Here is a 23460-nt window from a genome sequence, read left to right as displayed (position 1 = left end):
GCTTGTACAGCGGTTGGCCAAGAAGTGGCTGAGAGGGTAAGTAAGGTGGCTGGCCAAGACATAATATTGCACAGCAATGTGAATGGCTCAGAGGTGGCACGGGACAGCAAGTACAGCATCTGGACTACAGGTGGTGTGGGACAGCTAGTACAGCATCTGGACTACAGGTGGTGTGGGACAGCTAGTACAGCGTCTGGACTACAGGTGGTATCGGACAGCTAGTACAGCAGCTGGCCTACAGGTGGTATGGGACAGCTAGTACAACAGCTGGCCTAGAGGTGGTATGGGACAGGGTATGGCAGCTGGCCTAGAGGTGGTATGGGACAGGGTATGGCAGCTGGCCTAGTGGTGGTGTGGGTCAGCAAATATGGCAGCTAGTATAGATGTAGTATGGGATGGAACTACAGTGGCTGGCTTAGAGGGTGTATGGGTAAGTACAATGACTGACATGCAGGTGGCTCGGGACAGAAAGTACGGTGGCTGGCCATGATGTGGTGTGGGATGAAAAGTATGGCAGCTGGCTAAGATATGGTATAGGGCATGAGACAGAAAGTATGGCGTTTGACCACGAAGTGGTATGGGACAGGAAGTATGGGTGTGGCCAAGAAGTTGCTTGGGACAAAGTACAGTCGCCCACCAACAGGTGGCATGGTATGGAAGGTCAGCGGGGCAGGCAAGAGGTGGTAAGTGAAGGAAGTCAAAAGATAGGCAAGAGGTGGTACGTGAAGAAAGTCAATAGCTAGGCAAGAGGTGGTACGTGAAGAAAGTCAATAGCTAGGCAAGAGGTGGTACGTGAAGAAAGTCAAAAGCTAGGCAAGAGGTGGTACGTGAAGAAAGTCAATAGCTAGGCAAGAGGTCGTATGTGAGACGGCAAGTAAGATTGCTGACCAAGAGGTGTTATTGGACGGCATATAAGACAGCTGGCCAAGAGGAGGTATAGGTTGGAAAGTGTGACAGATGGCCAAGATGTGCTATGGGACTGCATGTACTGACTGCATGGCTGACATAGAGATGCTATAGGACAGGATGTACAGTGACTGGCCTGGAAATGGCATGGGACAGCAACTATGCCAGGAGGCTGAGTGGTGACATTGGACAAGAGATGTTATGGGACAGCAACCCCATGTCTGGGAATTAGGAAGTAAGCAATGGCAAGCTCTATGTCCAGCAGTGAGGGGGCGGGGGATGGCAAACCCCACGTCTGGCAGTGAGGGGGCAGGGGATGGCTAACGCCATTTCCGGAAATGAGGGGCAGGAGATGCCAAGCATGACGACCAGCAGTGAGGGGTTGGGGATGTCATAGAGAGTGTGTGGAATTATACAGAGGGGGTATGGGACAGTAAGTATGGAACCTGGCCAATATGTGGTATGGGTCAGCAAGTATGGCACCTGGCAAAGAGGTGGTATGGAACAAGATGTGCAGAGGCTGGCAAAGAGGTGGTATGGGATGGAAAGTGTGGCAACTGGCCAAGAGGTGGTATGTGAGGGAAAGTACAACAGTTGGCCAAGAGGTGGTATGCAATGGCAAGTCCAATGTCTGGCAATGAGGGGGCAAGGGACAGCGGACCCCATGACCCGCAATGAGGAACTACGGAACTCCAAGCCACACATCTGCCAATGAGAGGGCAGGGGAGGGCAGTGAATGGCAAGCCCCACATACAGCAATGAGGGAGTACGGGACAAGCTCCACGTTTGGTAATGAGGGGGTAGGGGATGGCACTCCTGACACCAGGCAAATAATGGTGGGGGACAGCACAGAGGGAGTATCAATTGGCAAAGACAGGGTAGAGGACAACAAATATGGTGGCTGGCCAATTTGTGCTATGGGCAAACAGTTTTGCACCTGGAAAAGACATGGTATGGGACAGACAGTATGGAGGCTGGCAAAGAGGTGGTGGAGATGGCAAGTAAGGTGGCTGGCCAAGAGACTGTATGGGAATGGAAGTACAACGGCTGACCTATGAGTGGTATGGGACAGGACATACAACTGCCAGCCTAGAGGTGGCTTGGGACCTCAAGTACTGCGGCTGTTCTAGAGGTGACATGTGACAGCAAGTACGGCAGTTGGCACAGACGTGGTATGGGACAGCAACTATGGCAGCTGGTACGGGGTATAAAGCATGGTGGCTGGTGAATAGGTGTTATGGGACGGAAAGTATGGCTGCTAACCAAGATATGGTATAGGGCAGACAGTACAGTTGACTGCTAAGAGGTGTTATGGGACAGAATGTAGGGCGGTTGGTGAAGAGGTGTTATGGGACAGAATGTAGGGCGGTTGGTGAAGAGGTGTTATGGGACAGAATGTAGGGTGGTTGGTGAAGAGGTGTTATGGGACAGAAGGTAGGGTGGTTGGAGAAGAGGTTTTATGGGACGAAAGAAATGGCAGTTGGTGAAGAGGTGTTATGAGGCAGAAGGTAGGGCAGTTGGTGAAGAAGTGGTATGGGATGGAAAGTATAATGGCTGGTCATGAGGTGGTATGGGATGTCAAGTAGGGATATGGGACAGCAAGTACAGCAGCTGGCCAAGAGGTGGTGTGGGACATGGGACAGAAAGTAACGTGGCTGGCCAAGAGGTGGTGTGAAACGGCAAGTAAGGTGGGTGGCCAAGAGGTAGAATGGGATGGCAAGTAGGACAACTGGCCAAGAGGTAGAATGGGATGGCAAGTATGACAACTGGCCAAGAGATGGTATGGGGCAGCAAGTACAGTTGCTGGCATACTGGTGGTATGGGGCAGCAAGTACAGTTGCTGGCATACTGGTGGTATGGAACAGCAAGTGGGTCCAGTGGCCCCGAGGTTGTGTGGGATACAAAATAAGGTGTCTGGCTGAGAGATGGTATGGGATGGAAAGTAGGTGCATATCGAAGAGGTAGCATGGGTCAGAAAGTACGGCGACTAACCAAGAGGTGGTATGGGATGGAAAGTTCAGCAGATGGCCAAGAGGTGGTATGGGACAGAAAGTAATGTGGTTCGCCAATTGATGGTATTGGAGGGAAAGAGGTGGTACTGGATGGGAAGGAACGTGGCTGCCCAAGAGCTGGTATGGGTCAGAACGTACAGCAGCAGGTCAAGAGGTGGTGTGAGATGGGACGTGTGGCGGCTGACCAAGATGTGGTATGAGATGGGAAGTGCGGCAGCTTGCCCAGAGGTGGTATGAGCTGGCAAGTGCGGCGGCCGACCAAGATGATGTGTGGGACCTAAAGTACAGTGGCTGGTCAAGTGGTGGAATGGGATGAAGTGTACAGCAGGAAGTGGTATGGGACAGCAAGTATGGCGGCTGGCCAGGAGAGGGTGTAGGAAGGTAATTATGATGGTTGGAGAACAGGTCAGGTGGTTGGGACTGTAATTATGATGGTTGGATAAGAGGTCAAGTGGTATGGCACTAATTATGAAGGTTGGATTAGATGTCAGGTGGTATGGGACTAATTATGAAGGTTGGATAAGATGTCAGGTGGTACGGGATGGTAATTACAGTGATTGGTATGAGATGGTAATCAGGGAGGCTGGCTAAAAGGTGAAGGGGGCAATGGTGCCATAATTACAGCATTTGGCAAAGAAGTGGTTTGGCATGGTAATTATGGCAGTTCACAAAAAGGCGGTATTAGATGGTAAGAAGAGTAATTGGCAAATAGTTTGTACATTATAGTAGTGGTGGTAGTTGCCAAAGAGCGGGAAAGGGGATGGAATTTACGGAGGTTGACTGTGAGAATACACACATAATGGATGGCTCAGGTGATAAGAGGGAGGCACATAAGGGATGAGTTAGATAAGGCAGGATGTAAAAGTTGGCTCAGGTGACTGGGGGAGGGGGGGGGGGTGTTATAAGGGATGGCTCTGGTGAGGGGGGTATATAAGGGATGGTTGAGGTGAGGGGATATAAAAGATAGCTCAGGTAAGGGGGGATATAACAGATGGCTTGTATGATGAGGGGGGGATATAGGGAATACTCAGGTATTGAGGGGGGGGTACACAGGATTGGTCACATGATGATGGCAGAACATAAGGGAAGGCTGTGAGGATGGGGTGGGTGGGGGGGGGGGCATAAGGGATTGGTCAGAGGATGAGGGGGCAATATAAATGATGGCTCAAAGGATGAGGTGGTAACATACGTGATGGTTAAACGAATGAGGAGACAATATAATGGATGGCCCAGAGAACAGGAGGGGACTGAAGGGATGACTCTGAGAATGGGATGGCACATAAGTGTTGACTCAGAAATGGGGAGGCGGCAGTAAGGGATGGCTTACAGTGAGAGAAGTGGAGGAATGGAGGGATTTAAGGAAGAAAGGAGACGTCAGGGAGTATCGAAAGAGTGAATATGATTAAATTTAGGTATCGGAAGTACAGAGTGTGAACGGAATGGGTCCTACAGGCAACATGGATTGAACTTACAAGGAATGAAGAAAATGCGGAAGGGAGGAAGGGAGGAATGAAGGAAGGGAGGATGGGAGTTTAGGGTTAAAAGTCCCATCAACATCAAGCTCATTAGAGACAGAGCACAAACACAGATTATTTCAATGATGGCAAAGGATGCAGACTTCAACAACCATCATCCTCAATGACAGTCAAGGCACGACAGGAAACAAGGTTCATGATAGAGCAGGGTGGGAGGAGTGGGCCAGGGTGGAGGCAGTGCAAAGCAGGATTTGAGCAGTGGTGTGGCAAGTTTAATGACAGGGTAAAGTCGCAAAGGCAGGGCTAAGTCTCAGTGGTAAAGAGAGTGGTTTGATGGAGCTAAAGAGTTGCAGGATGGTGTGTAAGTGGTGGCACGGGCTGAAGATGGCGAGGCACTGCGAATTGCAACGCAAGAGTGGTGGGGTGGATCAGGCGAGGGAATGCAGGGGCGGAGGCGGAGAGTGGGGCGGAGGCGGAGAGTCGGGCGGAGGCGGAGAGTGGGGCGGAGGCGGAGAGTGGGGCGGGGGCGGAGAGTGGGGCGGGGGCGGAGAGTGGGGCGGGGGCGGAGGGTGGGGCGGGGGCGGAGGGTGGGGCGGGGGGTGGGGCGGGGGCGGAGAGTGGGGAGGAGGCGGAGAGTGGGGCGGGGGGCGGAGAGTGGGGAGGAGGCGGAGAGTGGGGCGGAGGCGGAGAGTGGGGCGGAGGCGGAGAGTGGGGCGGAGGCGGAGAGTGGGGCGGAGGCGGAGAGTGGGGCGGAGGCGGAGAGTGGGGCGGAGGCGGAGAGTGGGGCGGAGGCGGAGAGTGGGGCGGAGGCGGAGAGTGGGGCGGAGGCGGAGAGTGGGGCGGAGGCGGAGAGTGGGGCGGAGGCGGAGAGTGGGGCGGAGGCGGAGAGTGGGGCAGTGCTGTCACTACCAGAATATTTGCAAGATGCTAGGCAATTTTCTCTGTTCCACATCTGCATCCTGCAAATAAATTTCCATCACACACTAAAACTTAACAGAAATTTAGAAACTGATCATAACTTTTCTCTATTCGTGCTCAAATGGAAAAACTATTATTTTATCCATCAGAAAGTGCATTAACTTACACCAGGTACATACTATGCCACTATATCAAAGGTCTCCTTTTCATTTGAGAATGACCTCTTAGAACAACAACTACCTTTGCATTTTTGGTGCACAACACCGTGACTTTTAAAAAAAATTATAATGGAAGCAGACGAGGTTGCATTTGCTAAAAATATTGATAACGTAGCTATTCTTAGGTTATCTCTACTCAATCTAAGAAGCAAGAGAAAGAAAGGTTACCAAATAGGGAAGGATTTAATTCCTTCCCATACATTGTAGTCTTTCATTTGCAAGTATTGTATTACTGAGGGGGTGAAACATGCTGGTGGCATACAGACTAGTTGCCTCATATACTATAAAGTATGTAGCCAAGGTGAACAAACACATCCAACAGATGGATCACATGGAACATGTCTCCAAATCAACTTCATGAACTGATAAAAGCAAGATCTTGTTAGATCTGAAAAAACTGTAATTCAACTACCATTTTGTATCAACAATTTACATAAAAGATTTGTACTCACTTTATCCCCTCCTAGTTTACTTCTGTTGAAGTTAATTATCTCAGTGTGGTTACAGTTTATGGGTTAAGTAAGATCCAGCTATCCTGTAAAAGTCTTAAAAGAGGAAAGAACTAAACTTCTACCTCACAGAAACTTAAAAGCACATGAACCAACATACATTGTTCCATTGTTAAAGATATAGTGTTCGAAAGCTCAGTACTTCAGCCATTAAAATTTCCCTCTACTTTCCAGATGTCAGGAGTGGGCTCTCATGCTCTGCCCTACTCTGCTGAATGTAAGCAAATACATAGCTCAGGTAGAGTTTGTGTGTTTATTATTATGTCAATCATACCAAGTGTTCAAAATGTCCACTTGCTTCAAAGTGATTCTAGACAAACAATACTGCATGTTGGTCTTTATGTACTTATTGCAGCACAAGCCTATGTCACACATTTCATGACTTAAAGATTTGTCAGTATTTCAATGTATATCTCATTTTAATGATCTCCCACAAAAAGAAGTCCAGAGTTGTTAATTCTGGTGAGCGTAAAGGTCACTTTGTGATTCCTAACAGATTAAACAATCTACAAATGTTCAGTTAAGATGGTCTGTGATTAACTTCATCTGCAAACTAAATCCTGCATAGAGACACTTTGCAGTTTTCATAAACTCCATTCAAAGAAATCTAACCAATTTTAAAAATCTTTGTCATGAAGCTGTTGATGGAGTAAAATGTGAAAAGGATGAAACACATTGGAATGTGGTATTAACAGGATACTCCTTTGGCTGAGACCACAACCACAGTCGATCAGCCTTGTAGTGACATGTGGATTGTGTGTTACGGCAGCTAAAAAGGTAACTGTTTATTCCATCAGTTGCTGTTCATTTTCATTGGAGTATTTTATTCTTCACACTTCCAGTTTCTTGAACTTTTTTAAATAATATTTGCAATGGGACATCATGTGACCTTGGCACGATCAAGATACCTTTCAGCATACAACCATACCACTGCTGTAACAATTTGCCATAAACAAAAGCTATAACCACATTTCAACTGATTTACACATTATGAAAAAATGAATAGCTTAACATGCATATTATTATCTGATCACTACAACAGCAGAGCACAGACTGACTTTCTTCTAGAGCATATGTAAACACACAAAACATACCCAGTTTACAAGTAGGCTTACATTTGGTACAGAAGGGCAGACATTTTGTATGACTCTGGTGGCAAGATAGTGGTATGTGGCACTGTTATTTTATTACTTTCTGAACCAGTTTCACACGTGTTGCTGAAATCCTGTTAGAAACTCCTTTCCTGTGTCACAGAAGAAAGTATATAGTTCCATAAAAAAAGCATCAGTGGCATAATTCGGCACCTATAAACACTAAAAGTTACTTGTGTATGTCAGGAAATTATACAATGTTTGTTATAACTTGCCAAAAACTGCAATTTAACATATTTATTCTTTCTGGACATATCTCGAGTGGTATGTCTTAGTTGGTTGATTGATCTGAGGGAGTGGACTAAACAACGAGGTCATCAGTCCCCTGGGATTGGTGAAAGATTGGGAAAGAAGTTGACTGTGCCCTTTCAAAGGGACTATCCCAGCATTTACCTGAAGCGATTTCAGGAATTCACAGAAAACCTTAATCAGGATGGCTGACTGCATGGTTCAAATGGCTCTGAGCACTATGCGACTCAACTGCTGACGTCATCAGTCGCCTAGAACTTAGAACTAATTAAACCTAACTAACCTAAGGACAGCACACAACACCCAGCCATCACAAGGCAGAGAAAATCCCTGACCCCGCCGGGAATCGAACCCGGGCGTGGGAAGCGAGAACGCTACCGCACGACCACGAGATGCGGGCCTGACTGCATGTTTGAACACATCCTCATGAATGTGAGTCCATTGCACTAACAACAGCGCCACCTCACTCGGCATATGTCTCAGTATTTGGAAATGTAACACAGAGTGGTGCTCTCGTGTAACTGATGGCATCGGTTACATCTGTTCCACCTTACAGAAAAATGGCTTGAATTTGAATATTCTCATTTATGGATATCCAAATACTGTATTTTCAGAGACATGTAGTATATTTCTATTCCACACAAGAATATCTGCCAACAAAACTGTGTCACACCATTCAAAAGAGAATTGTAAAGACTGTCATTAGATTACTTACCTAGTAATTTCTGAACAACAATCTGAGTTTACTGACATTAGTATGTTGAAGGACTACGAAACCTTTCATGATGAACTGTTCCCTCACGAGCTCAGCAACAAAGACATTCACCACTTGTCTCTTGACTTTCCACTGACATCGTTGTAAATTAGACCTTTCAATTGTTTTCAACTCCAATGAAAAGATAATAGCCACAGCATCAATGTGAAAAGAGCACAGCACCAAACGAAGGGATACTTCATAAAAGAATAACTGATGCATCCTATTTACAGCTAGGATGCCAGCTTAATCATTTCATATCTTAAATATTGCGAAATAAATTACAAGGGTGTTTAAAAAAAAGTTTTAAGTAACATAAAATTATGAAATATAAAACTGTTGTTTTAAGTCATAAATAGCACCACGAAACAGCTCTCTGACTTACCCCATCACAAGTAATGGTATATGGCAACAAGACTGGGAACGAAGATAATGCGGAGTAAGTTGTCTCAGGTTAATCTTTGTACGACAAACTTTAGAAGGCAAAAATTACAAATGACAGTGCCATTCCAAGTGGTTTGACCACAAAAAAATGAATATGTCTACACTGTAATGTAAGATATGCAGTACAAGCATACATTTTTTTGAATATATGATGATTATTGAAACAGTGGGCAAAATATGCACTAATTTCTGGTATAAAATTTTGTCAGTAACATAATAAAAGAACGAATTATACTTTCTGACAACAAGAAAAAATAAGCATTTGCTAATTTGTAAGTCATGCTCTACTTCTGGTAGACTTTTATGACCAGGAAAATGGGGGACGGGGAGTCTTTTCCAATTCAGAAAAATAATCAACTTTCATATTCTGACTAACGGCTTTCAAACTCCGTCTCAACAATCTAAGCTAGTAATAAAGAAGTGTAGGTATGTATTATAGTTTTGGGAAGCAATATCATGCAATCCTGGCTGAGAACATTGGCTGACAAAGAATTCTTATTTCAACCAACATAATGGAAATTGTACAGTGATTTCTTGGGAGTTTTTCAACGCTTTTTCACTGATTATACAAGAACTATTTCATACAGTCATACTTGGTACTTTTTGTAGATGATAAGTGTTATAATTAATCTACTTAGAGAGACAGCAAAATAAAAAATGCCATTATGTTTTTCTGAGAATCAATAAGTTGATCTGTACAAACGGATTCTTATCATATTATTCAGACCAAACTAAATGGCACAGTAACAACTATTAATGCAGCAAATGAGCAGGAGTCAGTGGATACGATAGAATGTTCATAATTTTGGAGCTTACATACTGATTAATATATGAAATTAGAGGAACACATTACAGAGCTTCCCAAATATCCAAGATAAGGACTTTTGGCTCTCAGCATAACTGCTAGTTTTGAGAAACAAACAAATCAACAGATTAAATGGTTCAAATGGTTCTGAGCACTATGGGACTTAACTTCTGAGGTCATCAGTCCCCTAGAACTTAGAACTACTTAAACCTAACTAACCTAAGGACATCACAAACATCCATGGCCGAGGCAGGATTTGAATCTGCGACCGTAGCGGTCGCGCGGCTCCAGACTGTAGCGCCTAGAACCGTTCGACCACTCTGGCCGGCAACAGATCAACACACTTTGCATTTTTTTTCAAGCTTTCATGTATTATGGTATAATTTTCTGAGGTCACTCATCACTTAGGAAGAAAGTAGCAATTCCACAAATGTGAGCAGTCAGGATAATATGTTGTGTTCAGCCACTGTCACCTTGTTCATTTCCCTTCACTATGTCTCTCCTACGAGTCATCAGTTGCATTTTCTATGGTGTTTCAGCATGTATTTGCGTTTTCACTCTTGCAATGTGTAGATGTATTCTGCCTGAACAAATATTGCTTATCACACCATTCATGCAGTGCCCAAGGTCAACAAAAAGTGTTGGCTTGTTTCCCATTACAAACAAAATGGTTTTTAAAGTGGAATTTTGCACACCCATTCAATAGAGTGGTTCCCAATTAGTGTAGAATGATTTTGTACTAAGAGATATGTGTTAAAAGAGACAGTGAAACCTTTTCTTTGCCACAGCTTCATTGCCTGACTTACCTCACATGCTGCCCTGGCCCGTGATGTCTGCTACCACCATGCAGCACTGCTACTCAGCCACTGCTGAACTACTCATTATTCTCAGTGTTTTACTGTCACTATTAAAACATACTGCTAAAGCAATTATTACACTAGACTAATTTGGAACTGCTCTATCAAATGGGCAAGTAGAATTTAGCTTTGAAAATAATTTTGTTTTTAACTGGATATAATCGAATGCTTTTTGTTGACACTAGGTATGGATGAAATGTGATGCGTAATATCTGTCTGGGCCAGCTTCATATACCAACTGCAGAAATGAGATTGAAAATATCTTCTGAAAAACCATAGAAAAATGCGCCTTGACTGTTAGGAGAGTCACCCTGTACATTAGTAATTTCCACAGTGATGATCCTGGAAGCAAACAGCTTTTGTTACTCATTAATAAAGTTGTCAGTGGTTCAGAAAGGAGTACAGTATGTATCCACAAATTGACCATTAGCCCAATAATCTGACAAGTAGCAGGCAAATTTTAACTCTAACCTGAAATCATTTCTTTTGGACAACTCCTATTCCAAGATGAATATTAAATCAAGCACTGGTAAAATATGGTAATACTAGAAAAATATGTTTACTATGTTGTTAAATCTTTGTTTCTCTTGTAATGTGTACCGCTGATTAACATGTCATTTTTTTTTATGAAATTCAAGCCATTCTTCTAATTAGTATTCTGTATAATGCAGTCATACACACAAACAGATCAGCTATACATAGTCTGTCAAATGATTTTATTCATATTTCTATAGAAATTGAGCAAACATTTTGTGTAACATTTACTAAGTAACTAATTTGTGCCTGACTAACAATGGTGAATTTTATCCTTGAAATTGTGATTGTCATCGCTCTGTACACACTGCGCCCTCATCCTGTGTAAACTCATGACAGCCTCTCATATAGAAGAATATGTAGTAACAATGATTGCAATCTAAAGCAGTAACTTATGCTTCTCAACTTCTCTCGTTTTCAGATAGTTAACAGGTTGTGTCCCATTGTACGAGTATTCTGATCCATTTAAACCTGACTGCCTATCCCAAAAGTAATGTTGTCTCATATACCAGTGCAACTGAAAAGCCACAACCATGCCAGATATGATTAATCAGTGTGCATGATAGGGACATCTGAGGCCATATGAATGGGAATTTTCACCATCTCTCTTCCCGATATGAGTGCTTTGACATGGCTGAACACCATAAATGTGTAACACAGAAAAGAAAGAAAAATGTGGTAAAGTTGAAGCAAAATATACGAATACAGGAAAATCAGACCCTATTTTTGGCATGTGTATCTATTGCACCTTCTTTTCTGTCTCCATCAAATGCAACCTGAAAGTTAGAGCTGACGTTTGCTTTGTTTCTCCACTAAAACTGTAGATTAGGTGTACTATATGATTAACATCAACTTTTTTTTTTTGTTTGTACTATCTTTTGCTGAAACTGGAGAATATTTCACACAAGGGCAATGTAGTTTTTTCTTTTCTTTTCTTCCCCCGAGAGAAATAAATTCGTTATAAGTAATGCAGCAAGATGAGATGTGACACTGTTTTTTCCCAACTCCTTATGAAATGTATTGATATTCTTGATTGCAGTAATAACTTTTTATATCCAGTTTTAGATACTAATAGCTATATCCAGATTAATACACTTCAACCTCAATTTAATATCAGTTACAACAAATATCACTCAACAACTATTCTTGCAACAAAAACTAAAGCAAGGAACAATTAAAAATTCTTTGCTGTATAAAACCTACCTATTGACATACCTGTACATCAGTCCATACCTGTTAGCTGGCTGTCTCATACTCATGGTACAGCATTACTGAAGAATCTCATTCGCGGATTTTGCAAAAGTAATTATTGAAGAAGGAAGGCAGACTATGATGTAACATGCCGTTAATGACAAGATCATCACAGAAACAGCACAAGCACAGACTGAGGTATGCTAGGATAGGAAAATGACTGTCTTTTTTCATAGGAACCTGAAATTTTCCTTAAATAATTCGAGAAAACCATTGAAAGCCTAAATCTGGGTGGCCAAACCTGGATTTGTACTACTATCCCTAATATATGTCCAGTGTCTTACCACTTTGCTTGGTAGTAACTGATGACTTAGATTTGATAGTATACATAATTTCATATTACTCCTTTATTGTACAGATGTGACAATGGCTAATTAACAATAAAAATGCTTGTGAAAGTGATAGAAACTGAATGACTACGTGACACAATTGCAGAATATGATCACTGTCATTGTTGTCAAACATTACATTGACAGATATTAAATTATACAATAAAATAGATATTTTTAACAATGATTTCTGGAAATAACAGATTAGAGCAGGTAATTATAAAAATTGTGCAAGAAAAAATGCTACCTATATTTTACATGTTACAGAAAACGGTTCATTAATTATGCGGAAGAATTCATACCATTACCATAAATAAACTAAAGGTCTAATAATGAGTTGTGGAATGGTAGAAGTATGCCTGCTATTAATATCACAGACTGGTTTATTAATTACAAGTGGCGATAAAGTACAACGCTGAGCTTTCCTACTAATCCTGTGTGTATGTCACTCATTTAGAAACCCATGCATCCCTGATTATAAATGATTCTTGGCTGACTAGCTTTGTGTATTTTCTCCTCTCCTTCACTCCTTTCCAAATAATCAATCTGTAAATGGGAAATACTCTATGAATGAGTATTTCACAATTCAGTCTTTTTTTTTATATCTGGAATGTTTTAATCCAAATGTTTTAAATATGCAATTATTCAAACATCAATAGTTACTTCTATACACATACTTTTTGTGGAAGGGTATCCATTTCTTAAAAAAATAGATGAAATAAAAAATCATATTTTATTTGATAAACATATAAAACAGTCATATATGACAACTTATGATTTGCACCTGCCAGTTGGTCTAAAATGAAGTATCTCCCAGGCATCACTGTATAACAATTTTCACTTCAAAGCTTTATATATATGACCCACTCTAGTATCTGTTAATGCAGAATAACAATCACACACAATAGATTCATAATATGCTGCTAATATTACCCTAACATATTAAGGATATAAAAAAAAAACACTGTAATAAATGAACATGTACATGTACACTGAATGCCCCTCTCTTCATATTAAGCTATTAAAGTAACTAATTCATAATTTCACTAGCACCAAAATGGTAACATTACTTCCATATCTTATTTATATAATATAAATACCATACACTAATATTTCAATGTTGCTTTATTTTACAATTTTTTTGAAGAATTTGCCTACTATTTCATAACTGACTGCAGTTGCTGAAGATGAAACACCTTTCACATCAATTAAATACTATAAATACAGAAGCACCCTTGGCAACTAGGTCTCTCGGGCTGTGTTAACCATTTTGTTTCTAAACAATAAATATAAATGCATTGTTGCAATGTGCAAATAATACTGCGTAATTTTGTAACCACTTGCAGATACAAGTGATTTATCAATTAAACTTTGACTGCAAAGTAAGAACCAATTAAAAATATTTAGACAGTACAGTTTACCCAATTTATCATGAAATATACGATTATATACATTCACATCATTAACTTTAAATTCTGAAATAATGCACATAACAATACCTGATTTTGTGCATACGAGAAACATGAACACATTTAGACTTTCCACACGACTATTTGTCATTAGCGCAACAATGTGTACCAATGCTAAAAGCAGATGTTTTATTTAATTAAAAGCAATTAGCCTTAAGTTTCTGTCTGCTGGCAAATTATATAGAAATTTCACAGAAATACTGTTGTGTACAAGGTGGGTACCACCTCAGTGAAACACTGTGGACAATATGTTAAAAAATCATAAAGTTTAGTATGCTTTTATACACATGTAACATGTCATGAAAGACAAATCATACAAATAATGCATACCTACATTCCACTTGCCACCTCTGAGAAAGACATCAAGAGAAGAGTAGAGGCAGTTACGAAATTAGTGTCATCTTGTTATGTGTATGGGTAGAGATACAATAATATAATTTAAGGACCTGTAAGTATTTGAAAATATATTCACCTTTTGATTGCTATAATAAAAAATTCAAAATTTTTAAAAGAGTATGGAGGGTAGTATGACAACTTGTGCCCTACTAACAGAAAACAATATTTATAGTTCTGTTCTGAATGCTTTCACTAAGATGGCTTTGAACTGTTAGAGTTTCAAGATGTTTAGAACAATAACATCAGAATCTGTCAAGAAATCAAGAGATGTAAATCAAAAAGTTTCCACAGAACAGATATGAAGAATGTGCTACACAAAAGAGTGTTCACATACAAAATGATTACTACTTATGATTTAACAAATAGAGTTGCGGAGGATTTTTTGAATGTTGGATGTTTGATGTTATACCGTTAACTACCTCGAGTTCTGCCTAGAAATTTGTGGACAGTTTGCCTTTCTTTTAGATTTAATAGCTAATAATGACTTTCTACCTACCCCATGCATGAAAATTTCCATTTCTGCTTCCCAAAGAGCATTTGGTGTTATTTAAATAGTGAATGATCAACATATGCGAAGTTTGTAAGAACTGGGAATACTGCAAATACCCAACATGCAACACATCATCACGCCCATTACCTTTATGGTAATTAAAAGCTGTAGATTATTCTAATTGAGAGAAGTAGATCATAATGAAGAAAACTGTGGAGTAAATTAGTCCTCAGGAATGTGACCAGATACTTTATGTAATAAATTATCACTGAAAAATAATAGTATAACAGAGCATCCACATTTTCTTGTACTGATATGATGAAGACAGGAGTGGATGGAAATTCTAAGCATGGCAGATGAATAACTAATAGTAATGCCATAACCACCAGAGGGGACTTAGATGGTAAATATAATTTGACATTAGATTCACCCCTCCAGCCCTTTATTTTCTGCATAATCTTCTCATTACTCACAGCTCCGAGTTATTTATGGAAGTATTAAGTTTACAAATTAACAATCAACTGAGGTATTACTCCATTTTGATTTAATACCAACTTATTACTGTAGTGACAGAAACTAAATTTACCCTTTTTCAGACAAGTCTTCAGTCTACTAATCGAACAATAGCACCTCCACTAAGATTTAAAAAATTGTGACCATGACAAGGAACACGCAGAATTAAAGAGAGAGACTGAAATGCAGTCAAGTGACATTACCACTTACATAGATAATGTCCACACAGACATTTCAAAACCAAAGAGAGATAAAGACTTCACAGATTAGGCTAGGAAATCATCAAACACCAGCTCTTCATAATACCATTTCCCACACTTTGGCTTTCAAATGTTTTTAATAGCATGTAAAAATAGAATTGTAAAAATTGTATAATGAAGTACATAACTGAGTTTAAGTCTGGTTCAGTCAGAAGTTTATAAAAGGGGCAGAAGAATGACTTCTCTGGCAAACTGGTAACACAGTTTGAGCAATTGGAGAACTAACTTTTCTCCTTGAATAAAGTAAATTTACATGCTAACTTCTGCATGATGGGTATGGTGGGACAGCAACTCATTTTTACATTGTAGTGTAAAATGAGAGAGCCATATTTGCAACTAAAATGGATGTTTATTTAGCCAGTGACCAGTTTCAGGCTATGCCCATTCTCAACCACCAAGTTTTGCCATGTGAAATGCCCATCCAGAATTGCAGTAAACTAAGTGGGTACATATACATATGGTCCCAACTAATGCCTTTAAAGAACATTACTTGCGGGCCATACACATAGGTATCCATTTGTTTATGGGTATTTTGGGCTGACATTTTACTTGGCAAACATTGGTTGGGTGTAGTCTGAAATCAGTCACTGACTAAATGAACATCAACTTTAGTTGCAACTCTGGCTGTCTCTTTTTGCATCACAAAGTAAATTTAATTTATTCTTGCTAAATAGTTATTCCATTCCAAATATTGGGATATACTGAGACCAAGAACAGTTTTAGTAGTATTATACATAACACATGTGTTAAAATGTCCCTTTTTACAAACAACTAAAACTTGAAATTCATAGAACGCTAATACATTAAAATAAAACACATCACCTAATATTTCTTTTTACTCGCTCTCCACTTAATCAATAACTATAAATTTTCAGTCTATTCTGTTGACATGGGAGAGCATGTCTGCATGGCTTATTGGTCACTCAAATCAGCTTCTGAAAAAGAATGGATTAATTTGAAAATTAAAATATCCACAGACCAAGCATGCTCTGTTCATCACTCATGAATTCATCTGTACGGTGAGAGCCAACCCGCAGTTTCTATAACTATACAATTCCTATCAAAACACAGGGAATTTTTAAAAATACTTTTGTCAAGAGCATGATATGATTAATGCCGCAGGTATGATTTCCACTATTAGGTACACAATAAAAAAGTGACTGGATACACTGTACTTTGCTCTGTGTATTTAAACTCACAACAGTTACAGGTATAACAACATACCACAATACCTTTTATAACTTAACAAATACTAACCTCTGTCATGCATAGTGTTTCAAAATGGTGCCCACCTGCATCCACTTTCATCTAATCTTTCCAGTAATTCTTCCACTGACATACTTTAGTGGGGGGTTTAAAACTTTTAGCAGGGCATTGTACAATAGCATAAACAATTTTTGTTATGGGGTGGGGGATAAACTTAAAATAACAATTTTTGTTATGGGGTGGGGGATAAACTTAAAATGTGAGCTGTGATATATTGGCTAGTCTTCTGCACAAGGATGTAAATGCAGACAGACACCACTTTCAATAATATCTACAGCAACTGTAGTGCTTGGTATGATTTAAAAATGCAACTGTCTAAATTGTATTATAAACTAAGCAAATAATATGATAAATACGCTACACCAAGGTGTCACAACTCCCAGCAAATCAGCCACTGTACACCTAGATTTGATTATACATTCTGCACAGTATTACATGATGCAGTTATGACAATTCATGTTCACACAACATGTCATCGACATGTCATGTATCATTTATTACCAGCACTGAGCAAACATAAAATAATTGGCACAAAATTATGAAAATAATATCATTTCAAAATCTATTCAAAGAAGCAGCCTAGTATTCATGAATAACTCTGAAAATGTCTCACTCTGAAAATGTCTCACACTAAATTTTTTTGGCATTTCATCTAAGAGGCAAAGAGAACTACATGTGTATAACAAATATTATAATATCAATAAAAATTGTAAATACTATAAAAGTTAAAAAGGCATAAGGCCAATAATACAAAAAATAAGTTTAAATAAAAAATTACATGTGATTAAGCTTCAATAAATTGGGACTAATCGTAGAAAGTTCAAATATCAAACAGTTACTACAAAATTTACAATGATCTTCTAAACCTTAAGACTTCTGGACGTATGAAGTTTCACATGATTTACAAAAGTTACTCAGGTCTTGCAGCAGCCATTATTCTCCATTTCTGTTATAATCCCAAGATTTAGTTTCTTCTCAAAACCTGAATGGCCAATCCTAACTGACAATAAAATGCCAGTCCAGCAGTTCGCCCAGTCATATTTCTTTTTATTAGTACAAAAGTGGATGTTTTAGAGCATATTCTGATTTAGACATAAATATATATAAAATCTTTACAGACAGTGTTCTGCTCTGAATAATGTTGTTATTAATTCAAAAAAAGTTTAAAAATAAACAACTATTGAGAGACAAACAATATTTACTGCAGCAGTTTCATACAACATAATCCAAAAACCAGCTTCTATATGAAAAAGCCAGCTAATATTGTCAGTAAACGTTATACAACACAAATGACTTCATGTAGTGCCATCAACATGAAGATGGCTGGCAGGGTCAACAGTATTATTCAGTACAGACTGATTTTATACATATCATTACTTGTCTTTGACTAGAAGGTGCTTCTGAACATTACATGAAAATACTGTCCTACTATCCACAAAACCAAAGCATAAACCCTCTTCTCTTTTACAACCCATATAGACATATGCTTCTTTCTGGTTTAACTTGTTTCAAAGAGTATATACAGTGAAATGAAGGGAGAGAACTGACTGATAAGAACTTGCAATATCCTCAGACAACAACAAGAACACAATTAGTAACCAGTAAAAATGTTCACAAATAAGATAATATTAGCACATTCAAGCGAGTACACAACAAAAAACCTGCACTGCAGTGTTGCTTCATTCAACAATATGATACATCAGCTGTCACTATCTCCTCTTAAATATATATATTTTTAATGGATAGATCTGGACATTGACGAACATAGACTGGCTGTAATTGCTTACACGCAACTTGAGAAACTTACATTTACTTTCCAAGATTAATGTTAAATCATGCCTATTTTTTTACTGCAGTTAACAACGTTATTTGCCGAAAACTTCATAAATGTTAGGACAATGAGCCGTTTTAGATATTTTCACAAATTCTCTTTTCTTGCACTAACATACTGATATACTGTAATGACCATTTGCATAAGACATGAAGAAAGGCCACCTAAAAATGCACGCACATCCACATGCACATGCCCACACATCCGCACACGCACGCACGCACGCACGCACGCACGCACGCACACACACACCGCCACACGCACGCGCACACACACACACACACACACACACACACACACACACACACACACACACACGAAGTGCGCTCTCGCTCTCTCTCTCTCTCTCTCTCTCTCTCTCTCTCTCTCTCTAGTACTCTTACTTTTCAGTGTAAGACTTAGTGAATTTTTACAGCTTCCTGTTTTTCGATATGACTGATAATAATGGACAGAAGAAACTGCCATCTTATAGATAGCAAAAACAAAATGTGTTGCCAGCTACATAATCTCATACAACTTCTATTATACTTTCAAAGTGAAACTAGCAATCTCTTTAATTATATCTCTAAATTAGGTCTATTATTCTGTATATACCATGATTTAACAGGAGTTTAACTTTTTATATGGACTACTTGCCCTCCAATACACCTAATTCTGCCAGTCTATTAACATACCGGTTTGCATACTTTTCAATCTATCAACAAAATTACCTAATCTGTGTCAAATGAGAATTCCATTCATATCCTCTGGAATACCAAATACCAGTTAAGAAACAACCACCAAAAACTCTTTTTACGGTCTCTCTCTTCAAAAGCAATTTAAACAGTTGGTTTACTGCATCCTTTACTTGACCACATCGCCCTCAAAGTAATACTCTCTGGCAGACACTCAAACCAGGTCCACTTACATTAACTATATCTCCACAGCTAAGTACTCTGAGCAAATAATGGAAAATATTGCTTGAAAATTGTAACTTAACGAACCAACAAAGAATTTTTCAGTGCATAAAAAAACTGTAACAAGAAATATATCCATGAAGTTATATTTTCTAAACAGAAGCAGGTTTCTACACTGTGGAAAGGAGAGCCAGGAAAATAGTTTCTCTAAAATTAGTGTGAATAAGACACAAAAACTGTATTTTCACTCATTACTAGACAGGATATACACACATGGCAGTGTAATGAGCTGGCTAAATCACAAACACTAATTTTCATCAAAGAAATGTTAATATTTAAAATGTTATACTATTGGTTTCATACTATAGTTACTGTTGTTTGAAATCATTTAAAAAAAGGGACAGTAAATTACCAGGAGCAATGCACTGAGTTAAAATTAGCAAAATATTTTCTGGCAGTCACCTTCTCCCCCCCTTGCCTCAAATTCTCTTACTGTGGCAAATCACTTCCAAATAAATATAACGACAATAACATTACATAGCAGCAATGTGCACAAATTTTGGTTGCAAATTACGTTTGGTGAAAGCCCCCCCCCCCCCCCCCCCCCAAAGAAAGAGATCACTATATCTTGTAAATCAAGAAACCTTCAGCCAAGCCCCCGAAGAGAGAGAGAGAGAGAGAGAGAGAGAGAGAGAGAGAGAGAGAGAGAGAGAGATCACAAACAATTTACATTGGTTTTTTCTCTGGTAAAGCAAAGACAATCACCAGGTCTAAATCTATATGCACATGCATCTACTGCCTCCAGCATAATTAATTTCCTATATTTGTCTTAAGTTAGTAAAAGTCCCACAAATAACTATACAACGTGAGAATATCAACTCTACAATCTATGTAGCTTAGCCATCTGTACATAATTCCAAGATCCTAAATTTAGTTCATTTTTTCTCCCCATGGGGGAGGGCACTTAAAACAAGTTGACAGTCTACAATTTAGCTGTTCATCAGCTGTTGTTAATTCTCCTGCTCATTTAGACATGGCATTACTCTCTGAACATCACAAAAGAAAACTGTTAATGAGAATTATCTCAAACATATGAACAAGAACATGTAAAAGCACATAAATCACTACTGAGAACACTTGGAACTGTAAATGCAAATTAAGTTCAACCTTGACATTTGTTTGTAACTGAATCACTTTGACAACATTGTTCATTGCTACAACACACACTCTGAATATAGAACTCTCGGTTTTATCACACTAAAAAACTTTAATTTGGCTTCTACCCAGTTTCCTTACGTTATATGTGTAAGAAAAAGTTACAGCACTTCATGGTAAGTGGAAAGCTCACTGCACAAAATATCTATTTCAAATCACTACAGGATATCCATATAGGAAGGAAAGAACAAAATAGTAAAGAAGGTCAAAATTAGGCACACCGGATCATTTACATGACCACTATGTATCTCGATGTTGCTACCATACCTCGATTATTTTCATTATTTCCTTTTTGCAGGCTGTAGTACCTGAAAGGCTGAAAATGTTCTTTGGCTATCCCTGTCACTCAGGAGAACAGTAATCTTTCTTGTAGCACTATTAACGATTACATTAGACAATTTTCTGCTCTTGACTGATGGCACGCACAGAGTAGTGCAATAGTGGGGAAAAAGTGGAAGGAGGAACAGCGCATTATAATTTTCTCAGCTGCCAGCTTCTGCTTTGGTGAGGTACCAGGCGAAGGGGAGGTGCAGCACAAGCAGAAGAAGAAGAAGAAGAAGAAGAGGAGAACAAATAGAAACATGCTGCAAAAGCTAAGCCAAGCATAGCCTTCAAATCTAGGCATCACTATTTGCGATAAAATGTTGGGGCAGAAGGAAATGTTGGTACAATTTCCTGTGAAGCATGCCATCTGTATAACATTTTCAGTATGGTTGGAAGAAAAAAAGATGAGATAAAATGGGTAGTACTACTACCAAAGCTATCAAGTCATCTTTGGTAACACAAACATGCAAAATAATGTTTCCATTGCACATAGTTGATCAAAATGAAGGTTGTTTCTGTCAATATTTATCTGAATGCTGGCATATGATAGGTGTCTAATTTTCAACTGTTCACACACACATGACGTATGCAGTTACAGAAAGACAGTTGGTTCCTCATACACTAACTCACGGAATGCACACAGTGATCTTTCTACATCATTTGAAGTACACAGTTAATGATGTGTTTTTAATTTATTGTCATTAGTGCTGCAATTTTCAGTCAACACCTATGGTGTCATACCATATTCACACATTTCTTATGAGCTCATTCCACAAAGTATTATCCTTTCCTAAAGGTCCTTACATAAAATATCTGAATGCACAATTTACATCTGTAGTCTTATACAAATGTATATGTCAGCAATGAAACATTTTTTTGCTCTCACTGACATGTAGTGCTATCTATAGAAATATCTGCACACTCCCTCTCTAGCCCCCCCCCCCCCCCCCCACAATGCATCATTTTGTTGCTCATCCAGGTTCCAAACCTTCATAACTCCACAAGTGACTAGCACCTGGCCATCTTTGAGGACTTGCTTTAAGTTAAAATTGACTTATTCATTAACTCTGTCGACCATGTATACACATAATGTTGGTACTCCTCCCTCAATTATGCGTCTCTCCCCCTTCAAACACTGGAACCAGATCTTCATGTCAATTACCACACATAAAAGCTATTAACATGTTCATATTAGCCTATCTCCTCCTTCCAAGTTAGGCTCCTGTCTGCCTCTCTCTCTTTCATATGCATCACAGGTATTTACTTTTACTTTCTTGGCCACAGCATTTTGTATATTTGTTTTTAATTTAAATAAGATGTAAGATTAATTACTGCAGACACATTGTGAGCCTAAAAGCACTCATATTGCTATCATTAATACTTGCTTAATTGAACACTGAGAACAGATAATAAACGTCTCTCACACAAGATCTTCAAATACCTTTTAAACCTGGTGATTACTAATCAATGTTTTCATTAAGACAAAAGATCCTGAAAAACTTATTACTTTGAAGGTCTTTCTTTTGACAAATTTTTGGGCGAATCTCTCATCTTTCCAGTACAGCTTCTATTGTTCTGATGTGTGAATCACATATGTATACTAAGTGTCTACTGCAATTAATATGAGACATTTAAAGATGCTGTAGTTCCTGATGCAGTGAAATTTTTATCACTTAGTATGTAACAATCTCATGTTTGACTGCCTGAGATATTGGTTTATTGTGTGCTGCTGTAAAGACAGTTGCCACATCATACGATCAATCTGTAGCAAATACTGGACAATTATGGAACTAAACCACACATATTCAAAAATACCATTCACATGTCTGTTAACCAGTTGACCCTTAGTCTCTGATTGCAGTATGAGAGGTACTACTACAAATATTTCTTGACAAAAATGTCTTGGTAAATATTTAAATATTCTGTCATAAAACCTAGCCCACTTTATCTACACTGCATTTATGTGGGAAACTACAATATGAAGAAGAGTACCAATACAACTTTTACTTCCATACAAAAAAATGAAGTATGAAGTATGTCAGTGCGTAAGTCATTGGACGGATTTCCTAGAAGAAAAGCACAAACCTGCATGATAGTTTCACAACATAGAAGTCTTGACAAACTCAACAGTAGCTCTTGCTTAGTAGTTGTTTCTCCTTACTGAACATACAGCAAGAATATCAACCAGTACATAATGTATAGCTACTATTTACAACATTTAACAGTTACTTTTGTTGACAGATTGACAAACTTTGCAACTGTATATGCAATGGATCCACACAATTTGTTATTAACATTTGTGAAATGAAAGAGTACAATTAAATACATAATTATTTCTGTTGGTGCAGAATTATGACGGCTGGGCATTACCTGCTTCATCCATGCCAG

General features: G+C 39.1%; 1 protein-coding gene across 3 annotated transcripts in view; it reads right to left on the bottom strand.

Annotated features, from left to right (window-relative positions):
- LOC124722878 overlaps positions 1–23460 on the bottom strand; it is a 169359-nt gene that overhangs the window by 13554 nt on the left and 132345 nt on the right. Inside the window, exon 10 of one of the 3 annotated variants that reach the window (XM_047248016.1) lies at positions 13127–16475. The exons of the other annotated variants lie outside the window; for them this stretch is intronic. Within the exon in view, the coding sequence (XP_047103972.1) occupies positions 16464–16475 (12 nt within the window). The 3' untranslated portion in view covers positions 13127–16463. Of the gene's footprint in view, positions 1–13126; positions 16476–23460 lie in introns of those variants that run through there. 3 annotated transcript variants of the gene reach the window in all.

This window comes from Schistocerca piceifrons, chromosome X (assembly GCF_021461385.2).
Source record: "Schistocerca piceifrons isolate TAMUIC-IGC-003096 chromosome X, iqSchPice1.1, whole genome shotgun sequence".
Lineage (NCBI taxonomy): Eukaryota > Metazoa > Arthropoda > Insecta > Orthoptera > Acrididae > Schistocerca > Schistocerca piceifrons.
The sequence above is the reverse complement of the archived record's forward strand: the minus strand, read 5'-3'. Positions and strand labels throughout refer to the sequence as shown.